A 25,128-nucleotide genomic window follows, 5' to 3' on the forward strand; every position below is an offset into this window, starting at 1 on the left:
TCTTGCAGATGACTAGGCCATCATGGCTCCATCATCTAAGCTCGGGAATAATCACACATGACTTAGGGACTGCCTCACGTCAAATGCAAAATCAAAATTCATCTTTGAATGGTAAGTTTGTATTATTACCTGACGGTAAATTTAGAAGTGGGTGAAGAGAAAAGAGAAGAAAAAAGAAGAGCCCAGGGTTTCTAGAGGACAAATGAAGTCTTTTCCCTAGCCCTTTTTTGATGAAAACATCCCGTGTTTATGCCCGTGTCCTTTTACTCCATGCGAAGGGTATAAATCGATGCGCGAACCCTATGGCCGCGGCATGCATGCTCTTGTTTCGTCGGTGCACTCGGCTCCTCCATCTTACACGCGGCATCATCTTGTCCAGAGTGCGGTGCGTCGGTAAGGGAAACTCCTCAGCGGAAAGGAGGGAAGAGGGCGGAAGTGCTACCGGCTTTTGTGACGCCAGCTTTGATCGGCTTCCGCCGGCGCCGCCCTAATCCATCCGGGTTTCCCAACGCCGCGATGTGCGGCAGATCGTCCTGTCCTGTCTTGTAGCTCCGTGGTTGTTGGACGGCGTCGACCGCGGCTCCAGTGGTTGACTTGACCACACGCCTTCCCGATACATCCCAACACCCTCTCACAGGCTGACTCGGCTCTGCCTGCGCCCGGTTCTATATGATATTCGGCCGTTACTGATATTCGTTACACGCGCAGTGTGATCTGCGCAGCTCGCCAATCCATGTGAGCCAGTTTATTTGCGGGCTCTGCGGTCGAGCTCGACCTTGCTGTACCACGCAGCACCAATCATGGTGAGGATCATGCCGGAGCCGTTGAAGAGGTGGACTTCGACGCCAAAGGCGATGATGCCGAGGCCAACCGTCAAGCACTGCTTCAGGTTACCGCAGATGCTCATCGTCAGGGCACCAGCAACCTTGTTCGTCTGGAACGAAGCAACGTTGAGGGCGAATGCGAGGATGCCGTTGCCGAGAAGAGCGATAAGGGTGGCGAGGCTGATGTTACCCTCCACACGCATGGTGTTGAGGTTTCCGAGCTCGCCGGCGGCGATGGCGCAGGCCAAAGACTGCATAGCCGCAAAGGGCGACATGCGCAGCAGGACCTCCATAGCGGGGAGGGCCAGGGGGCCAGTCATAATGCGGTTGGTAGCAACGGTCTGTTAACATGTTCGTTAGCCAACTGTAAATGCATTGATAGTAGCACTGTAAATGGGACGAAGGTTTGCTGGCCGAGTTTCAGAGGGCGCAGAGGGCGGAGATGGCGGACCCAATTGGAGTCGCCGGGACCACTCTCCGCAAACTCGACAAAGCGTTGTATTTCGGATGATGGACGGGAGATGGGCAAACCCAAAATAACGTACCTTGACCGCAGCAAGCACCACGCCCGCAAAGGTGAGCAAGAAACCCAGGTCGGTGAAAGTGTACTCGCCAATCGTTGTCAGAGCAGCACCAATCATGATGGGAACCAGCGTCAGGTAGGTCATGTTCTCATAAGTGCGACCAAAGACAACGCGGTAGATGAGAACCGTGAACACGGGGACGGTAGTTCGGAGGACCTGGTAGAATGGCACGGAGACCATGGCACTGCGTGGTGAGTTAGCATCATTGCTCGTCGAGTTTGTTCGAGTTCCGCCCCTTCCGGCCGCGGCGGAGGTGTGGGCGGAATGTGCGCCATCATGCGGCGCAGCACAGAACAGGCCCAAAGAGGAAGGCTTTTTGATTACTTACAGTGACAGGTTAGACACGGCGATGTTGGTGGTGAAGAGCAAGCTGAAGGCGAGGAGAATGAGGTTTTCGCGGCGTCCCAGGTGGGACATGGTGAAGTAGCCGCATTGCAGCAAGCAATAGCAACCCAAACTCGCGCACGTGGCGTGAAGTGAGGTGAGAAGCCACGGGAAGGGGAACTAGAGTGAATGTTAGAGGAAGCTCATCGGGAAAGGGTGCCTTTTTTTCATCATTTCATCGCTGCTCACTCATTTTCTCGACATTTCTGACGAAGATTCGGAGCTCACAGATGCATAGATAAATAGAAGCGCTCTTCACATACCGCTCCGAGGATCAGCTTGTTGTAGAGGGTCAAAACCAAGCTGAACATGAAATAGGCGCTCAACCAGCCAAACTTGACCTGAGGTGAGATGGTGTACTCGACGGGGTTGCGGACTCTATCGGCGTTGGCCTGTTGTTCGGTGGCGGCGGTGCTGTTGGCCTCGAGATCATAGCTCTCTTCGATTCGCTTCTCATCGCCGTTGAGGAGGCCGTGGCCCTCCTCGCTCCGTCGAGCCTCGTTCTTGAGGTTGCTGGATTCCGCCATTGCTTCCAAAAGGCTTCGTCGTCGGGACGGTAGGGGTGGAAAGCGGTGGGTTTTTGGCGTTTGGGTCGTTGTTGAAAAGAGGTTGAGCCTTTTGGGTTTTCCGTTTTCGTCGGAAGGTGTTGGAATCCTCTTTCGTTTATTTGTTTAGAGACCGTGTGTTCGTCCACAGGTTCCCTGTCGCTTAGGGGGGTTTAAGTCGAGAAGCTGACGACTGTCCTGGTTTCACGACGTAGATCGGTCCCGAGCGGGCGGGGGGATTTGGGCGGCAAACGGGCGTGCGTCAGGTAGTCGAGCTTAAAAAATATCGGACTAAAAAGCGACGAATGGAGGAACGGCTGCGGACGATGCGGATAAAGTGTAAATAGAAGAGGGAAAAGGTCCAAACGAGAAGCAGAGCGATCGAAGGAGTGTGTGGTTCACGATATGAATGAAGGAAGAAGGAATAAAAGAAAATAGGGACCTGGATAGATGGAGGGAGGTAGGTGAGGTGTGAGGTGTGGTAATTGGGGGGGCGGATAGTAGAGACGGGAGGTACAAGGCACAAGGCAAGGGCGTTTGCTCAGTGGAACAGGCTGTAAATGAACCCAAGACTTCGGATCGCGGGCTTTGCCAGGCGTCAGCTAAATCCGATGCAGCAATGTATTCATAAAGGGTCTGGGAACAGGGGGGTAGGGCAGGATTAAGGTAAGTTTTTAGAAAGGGAACAACAGGAACCGGAAGGGTTGAAAGGACGTGTGGAGAGAAAAGGAATGGGGGAGTGAAGTGAGTGGTGGACTGGACGGTGGACGTGGTGGTGAGGCGGGCACACGGCAAGACAGATAGCCCAGGTGAAGGACGGCAGAGAGGGTGGGAATAGGAGTGGGAAGCACGGTACGGAGACTGAGTATCTCAGAGAGAGTGAACACACGGGATTGAGGACAGGCGCAGGGTGGAGAGGGGAGGGAGGGATGGATCATGGCAGAGGAGACTTGACCCACCGGGGTGGAAGGACAAGAAGAGGAAGCAGAGGATGCCGAGATACTCAAACGGGCATCTTTCTCGCTTCCGCGCTTGGCATCAATGACGTTTCGGCTGGCGGCATTGCTCATTGCCCAGTCCTCCTTTTCTCGAGTCCCCTTCTTGTCCATTTGCCGTTGCGGTGTACGAAGTAGAAGTTAGGAAGTACGGATACCGGACTACCAGACTCTCACTCGAAATACTCACCAACAACAGACGTTAGACGCATCCTCCAATGGTGAGTGAATGAGAATGACATGAATGAGTGAATGATTGAGCGAATGAGTAAGTGGACTGGGTGAGTGAGTTGGGTGACTTACAACCATCTCCCGGCCCCGGCACACGATAAATTACACACGTACCTGGGCTAGTCTGGCTAACCCAAGGGAGCTTCCTCAAACAGTAAGGGTACTTCGAGGCTCGGGGATCAGGAGCACACCACGTAGAGACAGAAGAGAAAAAAAAAAATAACCCAGAAACAAGACTTGATCCTCCGCCACTATCCGTACGTAGAGTAGCAGTGCAGGTATGCAGTAAGGGGTCCTCTCAGATCTGTCTGGGTTTCTCCCGAGTCTATTGAATGGAAACGAAACCCGGCATCACGGCTTCTCATCTCATACACTTTGGCTTCATCGCTTTATCGCCCCCGCCCTCATATGAGAGAGCTTACGACGTGTCTACCACAGTAAGGGAGCGAACGCAGGACTCAGCCACGGCCACGGGCGATACGGCATCTTCTGTCACGAGGCGATACTCAATAGTGGACAGAGGGCGTCGTGGACACGCTCGCGTACGCAACGGCTTTTCTCACACTTCATACAACAAAACTCAAAAGTCTGAATGTCAACCCGCCTATCAAACTCAGGCTTGCGCGTTTGGGGATAATTACATCGGCAAAATCTGGCCGGTTCGGCTTGCTCTAGTCTCGATGCGACCCCATCGTTCTCGAACGGCCTCTCGTAGTCGATCGCTCTGTCGCTGTCGCTTTGGTGCTAACGCAGTCGCTGGTGGTGCTGGGCCGCCGCCGCCGGCGCGTGTGTGTGTGATGTACATTGTGAGGGAATCTGCCCGCCCGTTTGAGCTAAACGGCAGCTAGTAGCCGGGCTCTCTCACCAGACTCCAGTGCAGTCCAGTCCTACCGACGGCCGGCTCACCGTGACGCCGCTTCGTTTTACAGCGAGCGTGCTGGCGGCTGCTCTACATAAAGTAGAGCGGATGTCCCGTGTTTCCCATTCGGGATCCTCTGCTTTCACGGGTTGATTACCTACACATTGGGATGAGTGCGCTCTCACTCATTCTGGATGAGGTGGTGCTGGTTTAGATGGGGGCGACAGGGCTTCGGGGTATAGTCTCCATTATCGATCAGTGGCTGCCAGGTCATCATCGTCATCTATCCTCATTTCTAGTCTGGAGACTGGCCGGGGTGGTTGGAGGGTCTCGCGGGTCTGGGAAAGAGTGAAAGTCACTCAACCTGTGATAGACCGTACGGATACAGCTCTGTGACTGGTGGGCGGGATGAACAAGCCCGACGGACCAAAGATGCGGTGGGATGTATTTTGTACAGTGCGGTGGCGGGTGGGATTTTGCGTCCGAAGTTGAGCTTTGTCTTGGAGAAAGTCTTGGGAAGAAAAGAGCGCCCCCATAACCCCCCCCCTTGGCAGCCGCGTAAGCCTGGGGCCCTGATTCATCCTGGTGCGGCCGGACGGCAAGGGAAGGGGGAGAAGTGGGGGGGCACAAGAATTCTATGGCAAGTACCTAGCGAAACGGGGCCAGTTAATAAAGGAGAGGAGCCAGATACAGTGTAATTGCGGGATGAGAGACCGGGGATGCGGTTCAATTGGAGGGAGGGCAGCAATTATCTCTGTCAGACCGGGGGGTGGTACATACTAGAATAAGGAACTTGGAAGAACATCATCAAGAAGGGGTGGGATTGTGTCCGGCCGGGGTCGGCGGATCAATCATGAAGAAACCTGGATAAAGTGGAATGGAAGCATTTTCTTGGAGCACACCTACCTTAGCTAGCGAGCGAGCTCCAGTTAGGTAGCTGAGGTGGGAGGTCTGGGAGGATCACAGGCAAGAGCTGGATCAGTCCATCGAGCTCTAGAACACGTTTAATTGCGTTTAGGCGGCGGGTCCTGTTGATGTCTCAAAGTCTGGTCTATTTGGATCACTTGGAGAAATTCCACAGATGGTTGATTCCAGTTGAGCGGCCGCTGCTGGTGCATGATTGGCAATTGCATCTTTGTCGCGTTGCTATCAATTCTTGATCTAAAAAGCCTCAGACCCTACGCACTTGGGTATTCCCGTAGAACTAGCTACAAGGCTTGCGTATGCACGAGCTTTCTGAATAGACTTTGGAGACTGACTCTCCAAGACTCCAGCTGTCGTCCCTTCTTCATATCAAGAAAAAAGCCAAAAACAAAAAAAGCAGACGGAAAAGTGGGGGAAAAGCGACTCCAGTTCTGTGTGTGCTTGGTACGAATACTCAGGTATACGTTTCTAGCGCGTGGGTAAGAGAGTCATTATCACTGGCCGATCTCATTTAAATGCGGCTCTAGGCAGGGTCCAGCATCCAAGGAGGATAATCTAGCTTGATGAGATGCGAGCAAGCCGAAGGTCAAGTATCCGTACTCCGTAATGATGTAGGGGCTGTCGGAGAAGTCTGAAGAGCAGTACCTAATCTATCTGGATAATTCGTTTTCTGTCTGCGGCTGCTCACAGTTTCGGCCCATTGATTATCATCAGTAAGTACCCTACCGTGTGGTCTGTCATGGCACGGGAGGGTTATTTGGCAGGTCTCACTCTAGGTTTAGGTAAGGGACAAGTGTTAGGCAGGGCTCCAATAGAAAGACGTGCGCGTGGCAGCATGGCGATGCCTGTCTCATGTTTCTCTCATTCTGTGCCTATCTCGTCTGTGGCCCTGCAGCCGCCGCACGGAAGGGGGGAGGGGGCGCGATGGAAGCTGCCCTGCACATACTGTGTTCGGATAATTGAGTTGGCTGATCAGCTGGGCGCAATCCGCTTTGCTGCAGTGTGCTGACAAGAAAGAGAAGCCGATGAATCCGAAGTCTGGCGATGCCCAGCCTTTTTTCCTTCTTATTTTGGGTTTGGTTCCCTCCCTTGGCTTTTTTGGGGGAGGGAGGAGGAGCGGAACGGTGGAAGCTCGGTGGAGAGGGTGATCGTTGATGACAGCAAATAGGGGACGGCGACAGAGCCAAGCCGCGTGGTGCTGCAGGCAAACCAGAGAAAGCCCGAGCGGGAAGCAGCCTTCACACTCGAAAGACATTGGATGCGACTGGCTGAGGAGAGATGCAGGGCTGGAAATGAGGACCAAGAAGCAAAGCTCAGTATTAGGTCGTAGGTACCCTATGGTCGAGCCAAGCATGGCACCAGCTCCAGCACAAGCAGCATCGTCGAACCAAGACACTGGGGCTCATGACAGCAATTGCAGCAGAGAACACTGAAGTGGAGGAGGATTGTGGCTGCGCCGTGGGAATGGAAAAGGGGAACGGACGGGATGCGGTGGAGACGGTGTGACCTCAGGATGGCAGCGGGAACACTTCCAGTTCGATGTAGAAAAGTACGTATCAGGGGCCATTATGTCATCTTTCTATTTTCTTCGTCGTGAGGTCACTGACGGAATGGAAGGTGCAACTGTGCAAGTTACAACTGCGCAGAATCGCAAATTAACGTCGCCCCGCTTACCTCAGCACGCAATTCGCATCTTATCTCTTTCCCATTGGAACCCACAGTTTCGCTTCTTGCGCCAAGTAGATTTACACAATGAAACCGTCGTGGGGATACAAGTGCCGCTCGCAATTAACAGCATCTATTCCAGGTCATCAATGTCCATCCAGGACACAGTAGGTATCCATCCACGAGGCAGCGCACAACGTGTGATGTATCGACCCAGAGAGAAGTCCCGGTAGGAGCAGAGCATGCACCGACAATACCTACCTTCCGATAGGTACTCCAAGACTCCAAGACTCTCCAAGCACAAAGGGAGCACAAGGGACGAATCGACGAGGGCGGTGGCGTCTGCAACGGTCGGTAGCCCATCTCAGACAACATGGAAATTCAGCCACTTAGCAGCGGCCTCTCTTGGCGGGAGCGGTGTTACACACTTAGTTACCGTGCTAAAACTGGTCAACTGGCAACGGCTCTTCCGGGACAGCCACAATCGACGACGGGAGTTACTGAGCAGTGGACAGTGCGCCCTCCTAAGTGCCCAGCGCCGTGAAAAAGTCTCGAATTTTATCCGTATGGCAATGGAACATGTTGCTTGCTCCCTGTCGACTGCCGTGCGTAAGGCAAGCGGCGATGTAAGGTAGGAAAATAAAGCAATGCGCCAAGCCAAAGGCCACCAGGGACGAGGGTTGTCTTTCACTCTGTCTGAGTCCGACTCTGCTATGCAACGACAGCAGTACGGAGTATCCCCGTGTACGACTTTGGAAACCTTCTGTGCGTATTTACAGGTAGCACGAACAGCTGCAGACTGCTGGGCTAAGGCAGTCAGTCAGACAGCCAGTCAATCGAGTTCCGCCATGCTGGCTGCAGACAAGACAAGACGCAGCACGGCTAAGGTCTCAACCGTCACCGATGCGGCACCGATGCGGCGATACCAAGGATCCAAGCCGGACGACACGGCAAGTCTGATATCTTGGGTCATCACCCACCTCACCCACTGAACCACCAACATCAGACCGTCACCGTCAGCCCGGCCCTGAGCTAGCCAATGCCATCCGGCGCTTGTCAGCGCCCCCCCTTCCGTGCCTCCCCATGGCTTGATATTCCGATGGTCCCAAGATCCTTGGGTGCCCATGACTGGACCCAGTAGGCTATTTCCTAACACGCGTACTGGCGTACCGACGGACACACGGAGAACACAGAACAATGACAAGCCCAGCCCATGCCATGCGACGTCGCGACGTCCACCGCTAAAGTGTGTGTGAGTGTCTGGGCGGGACGGCAACTTTGAGACGCCTGTGTGCGTGTCCCTCTCCTCGCATCGCCCAGGACGCGAGGGACTCCCTTCTGTCTATCAACCCTTCAAGACATGCGTACCATGAGAAAGGAGATTGATGTGACGGTCAAGTTGATTATCATGTACCCGACCTGATGAATCAAATAGCCCAAGAGTGTTGAAAGGCGGACGGTGAGATGACCTCTCCCTCTCCGCCAGTCCCGGCGTCCCGCCCGCTACGCCACGCTGCACATTCCCTCCCCCCTAAATTGCTATCCGAGGAAGGTACCTCGCATTAGTACCTTTCCTCGCACCTGCACCGCAACTTTCACCAGCGCCTCCCTGCTCCTTCCGCATCTCATCTGGGGCTGCGTGGCTGCTTCCCGCTCCGACGCCCTCCTCTCTTAGTGCCGCCCACCCATCCCTTCCTTCCTGCCATGCGCTGAACAGGAGGTACATGGTAAGGTAATCAATTGGGACACCGCACCGCCGCATCAGCAGCAACAACAACAACAATCCAATATCCGTACCTTACCACCCTAAGGACGGGATACTTTGATACTTGGTCAACACTTCAATCACCAAAAAGTACCTTGGTCTTAGCTCAATCTTGGCCCCTCCAAGTCGTCGTCACTCCGGGTCCGTCCTTCCTTCTTCCCTAATCCTCCCTTTTATTCCGTCCTGTATTATTACAATTCTTCTTTTTTGACCTCTGCCTCCCCCCTCGAGACTCCCGCTCGTCCAATCCAATCTTGGACGAATCATCCCGTGCAGCTGGTCCACATAGCCAGACCCTGCTTTCAATTTCCTTTCCGCCGCTTCTTCCCCGGACTCGAAAGGACTATCGACGCTCTCGGAGTCTAGTCCACTATCCGTACCTGTCCCAAGGATCTAGAGGTACCTAAACCGGAATTCACCAACTCAAACTTCAGTGCGGCTCAAATCACAGCCATATCGGTCGACAGCCTGTGTCTCTCTCCATCTCTCTTCCGCGTCGACACCTGACCACCCACACGCCTGTCTTTACCGAGAAGAGCAGCCCCTCAAGACAAAAGTAGACGATACCGAGACCAAGGGGTTCGACCACGAGGGTGGGAAGAAAGGAGCATTCTCAGCGGCAGCGGACGTCTCTTGTTCCTCTGGCCTGACAGCTCTTGGAAATACTGACTTTGGCACTTGGCCTTGGCAATTCATGACCCTCAACCTGAACCCAGGGAAAAAATAACTCCCCGCCCATCTCCATCCGCCATCTGTCACCTAGCATTTCTTGCCACAGTCGACCTCTTCCACTCATTTCTTCCCCTTCTCTTTTACCCTCCAACCCCTTAACAACGACGATCCTCGAGTCCTGGGAGTGTGCATGTTCTTCTCTACTTTCCTTCCTTACTCTCGTTACTGCCGGCCCTTAGGTGTTCATTTGGTTCGTTACCGTCTTTCTAATACCCCAAGCTGCACTTTCGACCTATTCTCTCTCGTGGATATCGCTTCATCGCCGCCGTCGCCAACCAACTTCGCACTGCACTGCACTAGCTCGCTGGTCCGCTTGTCAACCCCCCAAAATCGCCCAACCTGGATCTCAAGCCAATCCGGCAGCTAAATGAAACCCGAGTCGCACCCATGTTGATGGCTCTGAAAGGCCGCAGACTCGTTCTGCTGGCCGCCTTCGTCATCGTTTCGGCGCTTCTTATCTTCTCACAGTCTCTCTACCCGGAGAATCTGAGCTGGGTAAGCTTCATTCCTTCCTTTTTGTTTCCTGTCGTTACTTCAAACTTCTTGTCGTTTTTTGATCGCCGTCGCAAGTCCCCCGTCTACTGGGGCAGTTTTCCCCCCAGGAGAGGAAGAATGCGCACCCACGTGCCGACTTGAGCTGAAACTTCGACCGAACTCCTCGATGCGGGACTCTGAGACACCCGTTGTAGCTGTTTGCGCTTGACATTTGAACTGACAATGGCTTCCTCCCACAGTCCGACATCTCAGCTTCTCTCCCCACCGGAAGTAAATCCTCCGCGCCATCCACCAAGGGGGCCAAACCCGCCCGCGCAGGCACCGGCCGTTTCCATTTCCTGATCGCCGCCAGCGCCCCGAACTTGCAGTTCTGCCGCGCCCTCGTTTCGTCCACCGCCAACCGCTTCGGCGCGCCAGTCATTGCGGGATGGAACGGCACCGGCGAGAACGATGCTGCCCAGTCCCACTTGGCCAAGATTCGCGTCGTCACCAAGTACCTCGAGGACTTGCCCGAATCCAGCAACGATGATCTGTTCATGATGATTGACGGCTATGACGTCCTTCTCCAGTTTGGTCCCGATGTCTTGATTGAGAGATACTTCAAGGCGGCGGCCAAGGAAGACGAGCGAATCATTCAGCAGCTGGGACCCGAGAGGGCCCAGAGTCTGGCTGGTCCCATGGGCCGACATATCTTCTTCGGCGCCGACAAGGTCTGCTGGCCCGTGGACTGGCGGCGTCCGGCTTGCTGGGCGGTTCCTCCGGTGCCCAACATGGACGGCCACGAGTTCGGCCCTCTCACAAACACTGGCGAGGACATGGCCTTCAACCACCCCCGATGGCTCAACAGCGGTACCATTATTGGTCCCATCAAAGAGATCCGCGAGATGTTCCGAGCCACTCTCGACCTGATCAACGAAGTGTACAACCCGGAATACGAATTCAGGGAGAGCGATCAATTCTACATGAGCGATGTCTGGGGTCTGCAGGAGCTCGAGAGAATCCAGATGCAAAAGGAGGAAAATCCCGATGCCGCCGTCATGCTGCCTCCGGAAGATGGCTGGGTCCCCGAGTTGGAGCCCGCGTACAGCTACAACTTCCACATCGCCATGGATTATTGGAGTTTGATGTTCCAGACATGGGCTGGCTATGGCGAGTGGGTGGACTGGCGCAAATTTGACCGCCCCCTGTACTCGGTCGAAATCTCACAAAACTATCGCAACAGTTCTACCTTTGTGCCCTGGAGCTTGCATATGCAAGCGGACGGCATGAAGTCGCTCAAGCGCATCTTCAACACAACCGAGGACGAGACCATGGGCGCGACGGTGAACGAGCTGATCCGCAAGTCCGAATTCGGCGCCAACATTGTGACCAAGCAGACGTTCCCGCTGCTGCACGTCACCGGAGAGAAGGGAGCCTTGGACGTGTTCTGGCCTCGGATGTGGTTCTTCCCCTACGGCCGCTCACTGATCCGTTCCGCCATCAATTGGTTCCAGCAGGAAGAACACTACATGCCTGAGCTGATTGACGGCCGAGTGTGGTACCCCGCACACCCGTATCCCAAGGACATTCGGGAGAACGATGGCGGTGCCTGGTCAGACACTGCCAACGACAACGGGACCGTGTATTGGCTGGATTCGACCAGCTGTGCGCAGAGCATCACGGTATTCTGTTTGGTGAAGATTGAGTGAGGGTTCTCCGTGGAGGGAACGGGAGGTTTTTCTCGCGCGTTACTTGGTTTGAGCATATTTAAGCACCTTGGGTTTACGAGGTCTGGAAAATACGGTGCAGGTTTCAAGGGAACCGCCTGCACTAGATTCGCAGCATAAGAGCTGCTTGCAATCAGTACTGGAACAAGAGTATCCGTACTACAACAAAAATGAAACGGCCGGATTTACATGTTGTGCTCAGCATACCAAGATGTAATACCCACAATGTTTGTGTGTGTCTGTTTTTTATTCACATATCTCAGCGATGTCTGATATCGTGTTTGAGTACGTAAAGCATAGCGACTAGGAAGCAATAGACAGACCGCCGTCAGAACGATGGGCGGTAAATTCCAAGACATTTCAGCTTTTGAGATCAACTGAAAGTGTTGTGATGGATCATCCGGTGACTGGACGTGTCTAAAACAACAGCCTTGGCTGTCTCGGGCTTGCCCCAACGAGATGAAGTCGAGTTTGACTCTCCTCTCCCTGCTTCCGACGCCGCCGCCGCCGCCGCCTACTATTGTTCGGACCTGATGTAGGGCTGGGGATTCAGAAGAGAACTATTGAGCGGCATGTTTCGCAGTAGCTGAGGTGACTAGGCAGACTAGACTGTTTGGGAAGATTGAGATGGCGCGGTCCGAGAAACGCCCTACTTTTCGACAATTAAGGTTTTTGGGTTTGTTGGTTGGCAGCTTGGTTCCTTGCAGGAGTCAGGTAGCTGAGGTTTGGTTCTTGTTTTTGTCTTTCCGAATCTGGATGGTATTGGGGTCACTTTCTCGGCGTGATTGGTTGGGAGGTCACGGCTGATGGCGTCGTAACTAACTTCTCAGGCGGCGGCGGAGGCGGCGGTTCGGAAACTTGCCAAGACCGTTCAGGCCGCGGCCAATTGCCTGGAGTAGGTACTTGGTCGGGTTTGGTGTTGCCTTTGGAGGACGAGACTTTGGCGTTTTATTTTTATTTTTGTGAATCTAGTAACCTGGGAGTCTTGTGACGTGACGGATTTAGGCTGCGATGCATCAAGGGAGTGAGTAAGCGGTTGATTCTGAGACAGGTTTTGAAGTGAGGCTGGATTTGGGATTGAGACTCGACTGAGTTAAGCATGAATATGCGCAAAAGGAAGAAAGAAAGAAAAAAGAAAAGACATAAAAGAAAGCTTCAAAATCTCAAAGTATGGAAGAGGGAAAAAATGAAGACAGCCGTTTTTGAACGACTGCTACTGCCCAGAGGCGGATTCGAACCGCCGTCAACACGGATCGCTGTATAGAAGAACCACAACGTATCATCCTAACCAACTAGACGATCTGGGCGAGTTGATGAGAGAAAAGGAGGGAGGAGTCGACTCAGGTAAGCATCGTGGTGGGTTACGGGTGGGTTTTGCTTGCGGTTGTGGGGGGAGTGGTGGGTTAGTTGGGTGCTTAGTGGATGGGTTCTACATCGTGAGGAATTCGGGGATCTTCATATGGGCAACTTTTGAGAGGTTTGGAGATTTGGGAAGGGAGAGGGAAGAAGGCAGATGGGGATTGGGTGATTGGAGGCCAAGGTAAGGTTCTTGGCTGGAGGGGGGAGTAAGACGGGAGTCATTCGTGGTTTTGTGGATGTTTGGGCTGCAGAGTACAGTCAGACGGGATACGGGTTTTGTGGCGGAGGCTTTGTGGGGGAGTGGTTGAATATTGAAATGTTTTTGCGTGAGCACTTGCGCCGGTGCGCATTTTTCAGTGATTCGATTCCTTGAGAGAAAGAACATTTCTGGTAGGAAAATAAAAAAAAGTGATTGGTACAGTTTCTATGGCTGAATGTTTGTTCAAGGTTTGGATGGTTCATCCCATGATTCGGCATGCCCGCTCCCGCCTTGACTTCGCAGAGTCTAAGGTAATGCGGCTCCCAAAGTCTGATTTGGAGGCAGGGGTCTCACGGCGGGTGTTTGCAGTGTGCAGCTATTGATGATCACGAGGGTTCGTGAGGGTTGGTCTGGGACAGCAGAGGGTGGTTCTGAAATCTGAGGTGAGATGCGGGACTGGGCGATCCCGATCGTAGTAGGGCTGGGCTGGTTGGATGGATGGACGGGTGTTGATGCGTCTGGTCCTACAGCTGATGCTTTGATGTAGTCATTTTTTGGCGGGGTATGCACAACGGCCTTCCCGTAAAGCTAAGGTGGTGGAAGATTGAGAGTCAAATGCCCGGTGAATGGCAGGCGGATGATTTGATACCTTTTAACTTTGATTCTGTCATTATTGTCGTCACTTCTTTAGTCAATTCAACCTACTGCCCATCCCACGACATTTGTATAGTCCGAATTGGTGCAACTGTATTCGTATGTCAATAACCTACCTAGTAAGAATGCCATTCTGCTGTAAAACTGTCCGGGTCGAGAGCCTCAGAACGGTTGCCTTCAATAAGGCACCTCTCTCGAGTCTCAACAGGCCTGCAGTCAATTGGTTCGCCTGCTCTTCGCCTCTGGTGGAAATGAAGTCCCAGTCACCTGCCTCAAGAGGCAAGAGCAAGTCGCTCTCCCCTGTACCGTCCCTTCCTTGCCAATGCCCGGGCGCCTCTTCAATGGCTCAGCGGGATGCAGATGAGCGGCACTGCCCGCTTGCTCATTTCCATAACCTCTTTAGCGATTGAAGAAGTTGACCTATGAGAGGCGGCTCAAATGATACAGCAAATTCCTAAAATCGTCAGTTGTGGAGGCTTTGTCATTCAATTGCAGCCCCCTTCTAATCCAATTGACGATGGATTTGATTCCTCTACTACCCTAAGCTCACACTCGTTTCCCTCAGTCATCCGGAGAGAGCAGGTGACTTGTACTGTCATCGAGGCTGAGCGCCTCCACGATCAGTGACTCCAAGATTCGTCCTTCTTGTTTGAGTCTTTGGATGGGAGCGGTCAATAGGCTCCTTTCCTCCTGCCGTAACTCTGTACCACCAATGCACAAGAAGCCACCGAAAAGTGAGTACTGAACGATGGGAAGGCGGCCCCCCCGCCAAGACAGTCCTGCCCTGTGCAACCACCCACCCCCACGATCCACTCAAATGATGACAAGAACACCACATTTGCTCTCTCCCGCTTACATTGCCTACCTTACCTACCTTAGGTGCTCACCTTCCCAAGGGTAGGTACATTGCCCAAACACGATGTAAGCCGCAAGGCGGCCAATCAAGGCGGCAAAACCATCCAATGCCGCAAAGGTAGGTATTGAATACTACAAACTCTTATTCTGGTGCCTGGACTGCTTCTTGCCCCGCCTCTCTTCTGCAATGCTGTGCCCCCCGGGCTCTTGCTCAACAAATAGCCACAAGAGTCATCCCTCACCGCAACGCCTGCCTGGCCCTTCCCTATTACCTACTTTGTGCTCCCAATGTCAGACTTCAGCCTCGTTCTTGGCCGTTTTCCTTCCCACCCTTCTCGCGCAAGTTAGCAACTGCGGTGGAAGGAAGCGAGCGATGCGGGAGAAGAGCGCACATGCGCGCTTCGAGGTCCCTTTCTCTCGTCTATGTGTGTGTCTCTCTCTCTGGAATGTCCGCATCTCACTCGCGAATGCCTCCCGTCAGCTCCTTATAGGGTAGCCTTACGAGGTTTTCTAGCTCTGTTTCCTCACGCCTCTTCTGTGCCTCCTGCATACCTTGTCCGGTACTTTTTGCTTCCCATCGTTCGCCCCCCTGTTGTTATAAAGAAGGGAGCAGCCGCTTCCGCATCATGGGAAGGTGAGGATTGCAAGTCTCACGATATCCACTCAACGTTCAAAGAAACCCAGGCTCAACCAAACACTCGGCAACTGATCCGGGATCCCCCCTTGGCTTCTATTTCTCCCTTCTACTCTGATTTGACGTTCATCCCTCTGTTCACCGCCTCATTGCCGTCCGTTCTTCTACTCTCCCATTTCGTTACCTACACCTAGAACCTACGAGACAACACCGTCTTCCTCCCTCTTGCTGACAGGTCACTGCTCAACATGGCCGCCCCAGCCGCTAACATGAGCTACTCTCCAAAGAGACTGATCGTGTGCTGCGACGGCACCTGGATGAATTCGTATGTCACCAAATCGATTTCACCAGCCTAGTATCATTGATCTTGTTTGCTGACTGAAATCCCATAGAGAGAGTGCATACGTTAAGCCCACGCTTCTCAAGCCCAAGGGGTCGCTGCAGATCCCCTCAAACGTGACTCGCATCTCGAGGTGTTTTCGCCGAAGGTGCAGCGATGGCCGGATGCAAGTCATCGAGTACGAGTCTGGCGTCGGCACGGGCAGCAATACTCTCGACACCCTTACTGGCGGTGCTTTCGGCCTCGGTCTCGGAGAGGTATGCGTCTCCTTTTTCTGTCTGACTAGGGGGGGTTGGCCGAGTGCTAACATACACGACAGCGAGTTCGCAACATCTACAGCTTCCTTTGCGCCAATTACTGCGACGGTGACGAGATCATTCTTGTCGGGTTTTCTCGCGGCGCTTACATTGTTCGTTCCGTCGCTGGCATGATTTCCGACCTAGGACTCTTGACCCGTGAAGGCGTCGAGCACTTTTGGCCCATCTTCAAAGACATGGAGAACTGGAACAACCACCGCTACCGCGATGAGTTCCCCACAATGCCGTTCGACAACAAGCCGAAGGGCGAGGGAGCAGCGGAGGTGTACAGGGCCAGGTTGGAAAAGGTAAATCCGACGTTCTCCGTGATGAAGGAAGCTGGACGCTAACCTGCATAGCTCGGCATGACCCGTGTCAAACAGAATGAGGGCCAAGGGGATATCATCAAGGTCAAAGCAGTTGGTAAGGAACCCGCATTCCTGGTGAAACTCCAAAACTAACACCAAAAACAGCCGTCTGGGACACTGTCGGTAGCCTTGGCATCCCCCAAATTGCCTGGTTGAACAAGCTCGGGATCTACGCATCGAACCGCGAGTTCAGATTCTGGGACACGAGCCTGTCTGACAGAGTCGAACACGCATTTCAGGCTCTGGCTCTCGACGAGACGCGCTACTCTTTCCAGCCAGCTGTCTGGGAACGCCTTAAGGCTAACAAGCATACGACTGATCTTCGACAAGTCTGGTTCCCGGGAAACCATTCAAACTGTGGTGGCGGCTGGAACGATCAGGGGATTTCTAACATCACTCTTGCCTGTAAGTCTATGTCCATGATGTCTCTAATCATCGACTAACATTGGGAAACAGGGATGATGGATCAGCTGGCATCCATTGGCGTCGAGTTTAACCACCTCGCCCTCGAACGCTGCGTGCAGCAGTCAAATTCGTTTTACAGAGCCCAAATCAAGGACAAGAGCATCAAGTGGGCAATGGAGCCCGTCTACGGCCAGAACCACCCACTCCGGCCTTGGGGTCTCGGTTCTATTCAGAAGACATCGAACCTTCTCTACACCTTGGCCGGAAAGATCATTCGCTCGCCTGGCTTGTACAAACAAGTCAATGCTCATACGGATGCTCGAACCGCTACTTTCCTTACGGACACGAACGAGCGCATCCATTCATCGGTCCGCATCCGTCTGGCTTGCAAGGGCCTGGGGTTGAATGACCTTGGAGAGTGGGACAACCCGGCTATGAAGAAGAATTGGCGGCTTGTCTACTCGAATGCGGCTTATGAAGACCCGGTCCCGCACCATCCAGTCTGGGAACCTGAGTCGGATCAGCAAGAGTGTATGAAGCATCCTGCCGACGCCGACTCTGATGGTCGCTGGGTTTGGGAGTACTGCGGCCCTAATGAGAATGCTCCCACAAGTCCCAACGGGAGGACCTTGGTCGAGGAGCCCCTGGGGCCGTACGAGCGTCACCTGTTGAAGTTGACCGGCGGTGACCCCAATGTGTATCAGTATGTGGCATCAAAGGAGGGCACTAAGCGCGCTCTCGAAGCAGAGAGCAGCTAGTGCTAGGTGTTGTAGCATGGCACGGCGCTGAGATACCCCCCTTCCCTCGTAGCATAGCTTTGGCGTTTGGCTGTTTTCGAAATATGGTATTAAATTAATAGATTGGCATTGTATTCTCCGTCCTCTGTTGTCAGCTCAAGCTCGTCCTCGCTCCTACTATCACTACAAGTACCTGACAACTATTCTTCAAAAAATCTACAACACTCACGTCTCTGCTTTTGTCAGTAAAGTGGTCTTATAGAAACACGCGACCCTTATCCGATGGCACTGCCCGCTTCCGACGCCAATCTCCGACCGGGAAAGTCTTGTTGCCCAGATATCATGCGATGCTGACCAAGCCGCGGAAGGGGATCCCCACCCATCTTCAGCCCACAAATGCCCGATGATCCGAGAACGAGCACGATGTCGAGGAACCAGGGTTGTCCATCCAGGGAAAACATGTTTCCCAAATGGGAAATTTTACAACTATGGTTACGAGAACGACAAGTACAACTATGTTCACCGCAGCGGCTATCACTATTCTTACAGTACTGAACTAACTGGTCAGTCCACTCATCTCCGGGCCATGTCCACGATGTCTTTGGCTGGTTAGAGGTTTTAGGGTTTTCGGTCCCGAGCTATATGCCGTCCAGCAAGTGTATACGTAGAACATAATCTTTTTGGGGGACGTTCATTGGAATAAGCTTATTGCTTAAATTTGGGACGGGCCCAGTTCGTCATGTAACGTGGATTGTAGACTCAACCCTGCCGCCAACTTCGCCCTCTTCGTATTCATCCGGTTACGGAGACAGGGGGAGCAAGAACTCTTTCCCAAAAAATCACAAGAAAAAGCGACATGGCTGATGTAGTAAGGGGAGAAGACGCTAGGAACAAGCAAGTTGGCATGTTTGGTGACATTATCTCATGAGGTGGGTCAGCCGGGGCTGGAGGTCCCCACTGGGTTTGTAAGTCTACCGCGCGCGTCGGCTCTTTTATTTCACCACCTTTTCTAGTGTAAACACTACTCGTGATGACGATGGCTTACCAAGTCTTGAGGTTGTCACGATTTGGGTCGAGCCAGAACATGGCAGGTTTTGCGCCCTCGAAGGTAGCATTGGCTAGATGATTTTGAATTATTCAGCAGAGGAGTGGCATGAATAGACATGTCGTGTGAAGATCAATACTGTTGACCGGGCCGTAGTCTCGTTCTGCCTTACACGGCAAGATGTTTCCAAGCAATGGAGCTGATGTTTGACTTGAGTATATAGGAGATTAGCATCCCACGTAGTATGACCTCTGATCAGACCATCGTCCTCACTATCCTCAGCTTTCATCCAGGACTTTACTTCTGCTTCTACACACCTCACTCCTCGTCTTTAACTTACACCCCCCCCCCCTCACCATGATGATCGGCTCAACTCTGCTGGCCGCCACCAGCCTCGCCACCATGGCAGCAGCATATGACACAACTTTCGGCTTCAACGGCGCCCCTATCATCGAAACCCGCACCCTCGACGAGATCCACCAAGCCGCCCTCGGCGAGGGCGGCATCGTGACGGCCTGGCACGGAGGTGACGAGACCAACCAACAAGACGGCCTGAAGAAGGCCTTTGAGACCCGGTTCCCCGGCATGACGCTCAATATCACCGTCGACGTCTCCAAGTTCCACGACGGGAATATCGACCGCCAGCTCGCGCTCTCCGCCCCCGGCAGACCGGGCGCGCTGTACGTCGACACGGCGATCCTGCAGACCTTGCACGATTACCCGCGCTGGGACCTCGAGGGCGCGCTGCTGCACTACCAGCCCGTCAACTTTGACAAGATCCACCCGTCGTTCCGGGACGTTCGCGGTGCGTGGTACGGGGTTTCGATTTTTGCGTGGACGTTTATCTGGAATACGGACCGGGAAGGGGATGGGCCTAGGGAGTTTGCGGATTTCTTGGAGCCTAGGTTTAAGGATCGGCTTGTTCTTACGTATCCTAATGATGATGACGCGGTGCTGTACGCGTTTGATCTGATGTGAGTTGACAAGACTTCCGAAGGGGGGGTTTTTCCCTCCTACCAGAACCAAAAAAGCGTTCCTATCCAAGCAGACCACAGCTGACAGCAAGCTCACCCCTTCAACAGCATGCAGCATTTCGGCTACGCATGGTTCGAGAAGCTCCTCGCCCAGAACCCGCGCTGGGTCCGCGGCACCGGCACGCCCGTCACTCTCTTAACTTCGCCCAATACCACCCTCTCCGCCACCTTCACCGCGGGCATCGGCCTCGCTCCCCCGGCGCCGCTGAACGTGTCCATACCCACTAATGGCACCTTTGTGACATGGGCGCAGAGAGCGGCTATCTTCAGGGACGCGCCGCATCCGGAGGGCGCGAAGTTGCTTCACAACTTTATGCTGAGCGACGAGTACCAGTCTACGACGGCGATGGCGGGGTCATGGAGTGTGAGGAAGGATGTGGCGCCGCCGGCGGGGTATCCCGGGATTATGGATGTCGAGACGACGAATCCGGTTGAGTTTGAGAGGTTTATGGGGGACCGGGTGCGTGTTGAGCGGTTGAAGTTGTTTTTTGAGGATAAGATTGGGACGGCGCAGGGGTTGAGTCCTCTTATTGATGATTTGTGAGGGCTTGAAGTGAGGTTTTGGTGTAAGCTGTGGTTTATGGACTACATGTGATGGACGGAGTCGAAAAGATGCGTGTACGGGTGTTGGCGAGAATTGGCTTTCAAACAATGGCTTCGATTCAATACTGTTATCAATTTTGTCGACGTCGGCGAGACTTAGACAGTTGCAATGTTCAAGACGTGGCAGACAATCCTGGTCAATGTAGCAGGATTTGCAGAGAACGAAGATAGCTCTATGTGTCTCCAATTTCTCACAACATGGGGTCTGCGATGTAATCTCGTGACTCTGGCACTTTTGCCGGTAGTCCAAGACAGCTTTCTGTTTATTCTCGAGTCCCATGGCCGTTGCCTCGATCGAATATTCATAGAAACAAAGTCTAGTGTCCTCCATTTCTCGATTACTCCAAAGCCGGCGGAGTTCCGCTACCGAACTCGCAGGGTACACCCTTGTCCGTACATGCTGCAGCCCGAAATAAGCGGGACGGGTCCTCCCGCGTGGTTCATCCCGTCGAGTCTAAGTTGCATCAAAGGATTAGCTGAATCAGCGCCCACTCAGGAGAGTCCCCACGATGACGGGCTCTTAGGGACGAGACTGGAAGGCGGACTTGTCTAGTAGAGTGTACCAAGACAGTCCTTACTAAGAAGCCAGTCGGAATTCCATTAGTCTAGGCGCCAACTTCTGGTTCAATGTCTGTCTGCTTCATAGAATGGAGTCGATGGTTTTGTAATGGCAGCTAGCAGCCTCAAATCTCGAGAGCAGGATTTGCATATAACCTCAGCTTCGGGCGGTTGTAGTACCTACCATCCAGCCCTTAGCCATCCAGTTCAAGCAAACTTCCTATTGCCCATCATCAACTCCTCCATCTCTCACAAACGACTATCGAACAAACCTGCTCCTCCACCACCCAAAATGTACACCCCATCCATCCTCACGCTGCTCGCAGCAGCAGCCCTCCATCTGGCAACCCCCGTTTCAGCAAACTATGAATCCGGCAAAGCAGTGCAGATCAACTTCTACTCCAACTCCGGCTGCTCCGCCTACACCAGCGAGACGGCGGCGTGGTGGACCCGCTCCCCGCGCGCAGCCGAGTACGTCAACGGCGGCAGCGCGGGCGACTGCTTCTCGCTCGGTATGCCGGGCGCCAGCGGGAGTCTCAACGTCGCCGGCGCGTGGCGGGGCAACGGGGCCCAGACGGGCGGCGGGTGCGATTTGTATGACGGATACAACTGCGGCGGCGCCAAGGGGCGCATTGGGTTTAATAGCGGCTCCGGAGGCTGTGTTGCTTCTAGGAGCTCGAATGGATTGTTGTGGAAGAGCGCTTACTGCGGTGCCGCATAAGTGTGGCGGAGGGGGGAAAGGGGGAAGGTTTGAAGGCTGCTGCGTCTTGCTTGGGTCCCATCAGATGTTGAGATATTGGTCGAAAATGCTCTATTGATCATGGAAACGTATCAAGACTTGCTCGCAGGCTTATGTTGATGAAATATGGAGTGATCTTTGGACATACCACGAATGATTCATGGCAAGGACAATATCTGAAGCAAGTAAACATTAGATCCATAAAAGCCGCGTACATTTTGAAGCCGTTCCTGTCCCTTCGACCACGAATTCCGAATTTCTAGAAATGCATAATGAACACCTGCCAAGAAGACCATTGCCTACCAGAAAACTGTCTTCTCATGGCCTCGCCGGGACGACGCCCTCTCGCCCATCTACGCCCGTCCACTCCTGAAGCGCATCAAACAGCCTCCCCCATTTCCCACCAGACCACTCATTCCTCAACGCATCCCACTCGGGCAAACACCCCCTCATGAACTGCAACCAGCCGCCAACGATAAAGTCCGCATACACGGGGCTCTCGCGCCCGTCCATAAAGGGACCCGCTCCCCCGGCAGGAAAACAGGGACCGAGCTTCGCGTCCAAGTTCGTCTCGAAATCCGCTAACATCTTCTTCCTGACCTCCGAGCCGGGTGGAATCTCGAGGTCCTCCCACTTCTTGCCCGGAAACCGGTCCAGGAACGACTTCCTGTCGGCCTCGACGGTGCGCGGGTCGAGGGGCATGTAGAAGCCGCCGAGCGGGGCGCCATATTGGCTGAAGACTTGGTCTACGAGGGCGTTGAAGACGCGGTGTAGGGATACCGTGCTGCTGCCGTTTCCTCCGTCCTGGAAGAGTTGGTCTTTCTTGCCGGCGAGGTAGTTTCTCTGTAGGTGCAGCGCGATGTCGAATGAGTCGCCCACTATCTCCTCATTCTTCTCTCCTGAGCTGGAGGAAGAGACGAGGGGGTCGCGGATGATGGGCAGGGTGGGGAAGTCGGTGCCGTCGTCGTGCTTGCGGTTGGCGGGGAGCTGGAGCGAGTTGCGCGTCTCGGCGACGGCGTTGAGAGGGACCCAGGTTGTGCGGTAGGGGACCTTTGCGAAGTTGAGCGCGAAGCTGTAGAATGTCAGTCTTGTGGTCTGAAGTCAATTTTCACCCCAAGCCTCCCGAGAATGAGATGTGGCAAAGGAGGGAGGGTGTTATACGTACCGCGTCTTCCACGGGTTCGGCGCCATTGGGTAGGCTTTCGGGTCGAGGATGATATCGTAGAAGGTGATTGTGGGCTTGTTAGAGGCGTCCATGTTGGGCGAAACTGTACTGGAGTGCTGATTGTCAAATTGTGTTGATGTGGCGTTCATGTGATTCTCGATGTAGGCTATGGAGCAATGGGGGTAGGTAGACGTCAAGAATGAAGAGAAGTCAATGGCTATTTCTACTTTCCACGATGAGATCAGATACAGTACACACTACTAGCGTTGGAATGTTCTTCTGTCCACAAGGCAGAAGAACCATCCGACGGGTGATCTGCACCTGGAATTGCATAGCCGCGATGAATCATATGCTATACAGGGCCCTAGCGGCCGCGACGGCGTGCCCCGATAGGCTAAGCCCCGGTGCCCCGCTCGCAATTGTGAGACAAAATAAAGCCACGTCCCGCGATGTGGGACAGTGTATCCGGAGATCAATCGGGCAAGCTAATGCTGTAAGACGGACCGAATTATGGGGCTGCCGGTGCTTTTCCCCTGCGTCAGGCAAATCCTTCCCGGAGGTGAGGGGATTACTGATCCCGGTCTGGGGAATAAATGTACACACTACGGCGTTTTGCTTAATTCGGCGAGATGAGAGTCTGACGTTGCAGCTGGCTTGTTGACTCAGCGGTACCGTGCACTTTTGCACGTGTGTCCGCATTTCTCAGAGTAACCGGTCTCAGTTTACGTCGAGTTAGCGATGGCATGTAATGTTCAGCGAAGGTCTCGGTGAAGAATCCAGAATTCAAAGATTGATTCAGCAGAAACAATAGATCACTAATCATGAGGGGAGAGCACGCTTTATTCTTGGCTCGGCGAGGCACGCACACATGTGCACACTACTCTTGGATGATGAAGGCAGCTAGCTGCAATGCCAATTGTATGTATTCACCTTTGGTTCACACCTGAGAGCTGAGCGCGGATTCGTCTTGTTCCAGAATCATGGCGTTAGGATACCAGAGGAAACGAGCGGCTTCTGTTGCCTTCTCGAGTATTGGCACAGGAGATGACTGCTCATCCTTCCCACAGGAGTATCATTCGCCTTCAAGCCATCATTGTCGACAATTCCCAAAGTTGCGCCTGCACTGACAAGCAATTCAGAAGCCTCCTCCCGGCCGCTCCGGCCTGCGACGTGCAGAGCTGTCCAGCCATGGAATCCTCTCCGATCCAGCCGCGCCCCGCCGCGTACCAACTCTGTGATAGCCTCAACATGACCGTACCTCGTCGCAATCATGAGCGGCGTCTACCCAAGACGGCTCTCCACGTCCGGGTTCGCGGATACAGCCAACAGGATCCGGATGCAATCACTTACGCAGCCACGGCGGGCCGCCACGTGCAGTGCCGCTTCGCCCTGCACGTCGAACTCGTCGGGAGGTGCGCCGAGCTTGAGGAGGGACTCGATTATCTCGTGGAAGCAGTACTTTGTCAACCGGTGGAGGTAGGATGGCGGTTCGACTTGCTTCTTTGGAGACTCTTAAAGTTTTGGCGCGATGAGCTTGAGGACGTAGGGGAGGCCGAAGGCTGCGTATGTGCGGCTTGCTAAGCGCAAGTTGCAGAGGTCGTGCTTTCTTAGATGCTACAGTGTGTTAGTTGTTTTGGTATCATGGTTCAGTAATCTTGAGGATTGGATATCGACGTGAGGACCTTTAGTATACCATGAAGGATCTCTGGCGGAAGACCGTCAGGAAAGCACACGCTCATCTTCAAAGGTTATCATGATCGGTATCACTTCTGGCTCATGGATGACAGTGCTCGTTGTATGATGAAAGATCGATGCATATAAGTATCTAGCCTCAGTGCTGTGAGCTAATCCTCACCGTAATTGATAACCAGCAAGCTTTGCGCTATAGAAAGACAAACTTACAGCGCTAGATTTTGAGGATGTGCAGTTTGAATTAACGACTTGAGTCTGGCCTGACTGGCTTTCGGCAGTCCGCGGGACGTTATTGAAAGGGTTGCCGGGCTGATGTAGTACAAAGCCATCAATTCTATCTTCAAACACACACTTCATCAAACTCCGACTAATCAACTACAACTAGGTTCAGGGACGCTCAGTTATGTCGGAGGCACGTGAAGCGCTTGGAATGTAATTTCAAGAGTCTAGTGACTCCTCTTCCGCACTGGTGTCATAAATGGAAACTTACCACGCAAGTTTCTCGGGGAGCACCGTCCCCGCCCCCGCCGTTCGGGGGCAGCGGCGGCCATTCTTAGATGTCCAGTCGGCCCCACTAGCGCAGCACCTAACCCCTGCTAAGGTTGGGTAGCATTGAGAACGCTGACCCGAGAGGCAGGTGTGCAAGGAAAGTCGATTGGCCAATGAGACCAGTGAAATAGGATGAAGCTCCAGCTTCACTCATTCTTCAAAGCCAGCGCGACGCTTGAGTAACGAA

The 25,128-nt window shown here is 53.6% G+C and overlaps 6 protein-coding genes and 1 non-coding gene across 7 annotated transcripts; 4 read left to right on the plus strand and 3 right to left on the minus strand.

Annotated features, from left to right (window-relative positions):
• Positions 1-745: 745 nt before the first annotated feature.
• On the minus strand, positions 746-2,319 carry N0V96_007939 (uncharacterized protein; the record flags this gene model as incomplete). The annotated part of the gene is made up of 4 exons (XM_053194328.1): positions 746-1,165; positions 1,370-1,592; positions 1,737-1,912; positions 2,056-2,319. The coding sequence occupies 4 exons, from the start codon at positions 2,317-2,319 to the stop codon at positions 746-748; spliced, it is 1,083 nt and encodes a 360-aa protein (XP_053048178.1).
• A 7,576-nt stretch (positions 2,320-9,895) lies between these two features.
• N0V96_007940 (uncharacterized protein) lies at positions 9,896-11,691 on the plus strand (the record flags this gene model as incomplete). The annotated part of the gene is made up of 2 exons (XM_053194329.2): positions 9,896-10,003; positions 10,243-11,691. 2 exons carry the CDS (start codon positions 9,896-9,898, stop codon positions 11,689-11,691), a joined length of 1,557 nt encoding a protein of 518 aa, XP_053048179.2.
• A 1,235-nt stretch (positions 11,692-12,926) lies between these two features.
• Positions 12,927-13,016, minus strand: N0V96_007941. Its single transcript has one exon. It is a non-coding gene; the product is annotated as a tRNA-His (tRNA).
• A 2,642-nt stretch (positions 13,017-15,658) lies between these two features.
• N0V96_007942 (uncharacterized protein) lies at positions 15,659-17,577 on the plus strand (the record flags this gene model as incomplete). Its single annotated transcript, XM_053194330.2, has 6 exons — positions 15,659-15,735; positions 15,803-16,007; positions 16,070-16,354; positions 16,406-16,469; positions 16,520-16,819; positions 16,871-17,577. 6 exons carry the CDS (start codon positions 15,659-15,661, stop codon positions 17,575-17,577), a joined length of 1,638 nt encoding a protein of 545 aa, XP_053048180.2.
• A 1,381-nt stretch (positions 17,578-18,958) lies between these two features.
• On the plus strand, positions 18,959-20,179 carry N0V96_007943 (uncharacterized protein; the record flags this gene model as incomplete). The annotated part of the gene is made up of 2 exons (XM_053194331.2): positions 18,959-19,575; positions 19,684-20,179. 2 exons carry the CDS (start codon positions 18,959-18,961, stop codon positions 20,177-20,179), a joined length of 1,113 nt encoding a protein of 370 aa, XP_053048181.2.
• Positions 20,180-21,088: 909 nt separating this feature from the next.
• On the plus strand, positions 21,089-21,517 carry N0V96_007944 (uncharacterized protein; the record flags this gene model as incomplete). The annotated part of the gene is made up of 1 exon (XM_053194332.2): positions 21,089-21,517. One exon carries the CDS (start codon positions 21,089-21,091, stop codon positions 21,515-21,517), a length of 429 nt encoding a protein of 142 aa, XP_053048182.2.
• A 336-nt stretch (positions 21,518-21,853) lies between these two features.
• Positions 21,854-22,849, minus strand: N0V96_007945 (uncharacterized protein; the record flags this gene model as incomplete). Its single annotated transcript, XM_053194333.2, has 2 exons — positions 21,854-22,607; positions 22,701-22,849. 2 exons carry the CDS (start codon positions 22,847-22,849, stop codon positions 21,854-21,856), a joined length of 903 nt encoding a protein of 300 aa, XP_053048183.2.
• Positions 22,850-25,128: the final 2,279 nt, after the last annotated feature.

This window comes from Colletotrichum fioriniae (genome assembly GCF_027942845.1).
Source record: "Colletotrichum fioriniae strain IMI 355084 chromosome Unknown scaffold_9, whole genome shotgun sequence".
Lineage (NCBI taxonomy): Eukaryota > Fungi > Ascomycota > Sordariomycetes > Glomerellales > Glomerellaceae > Colletotrichum > Colletotrichum fioriniae.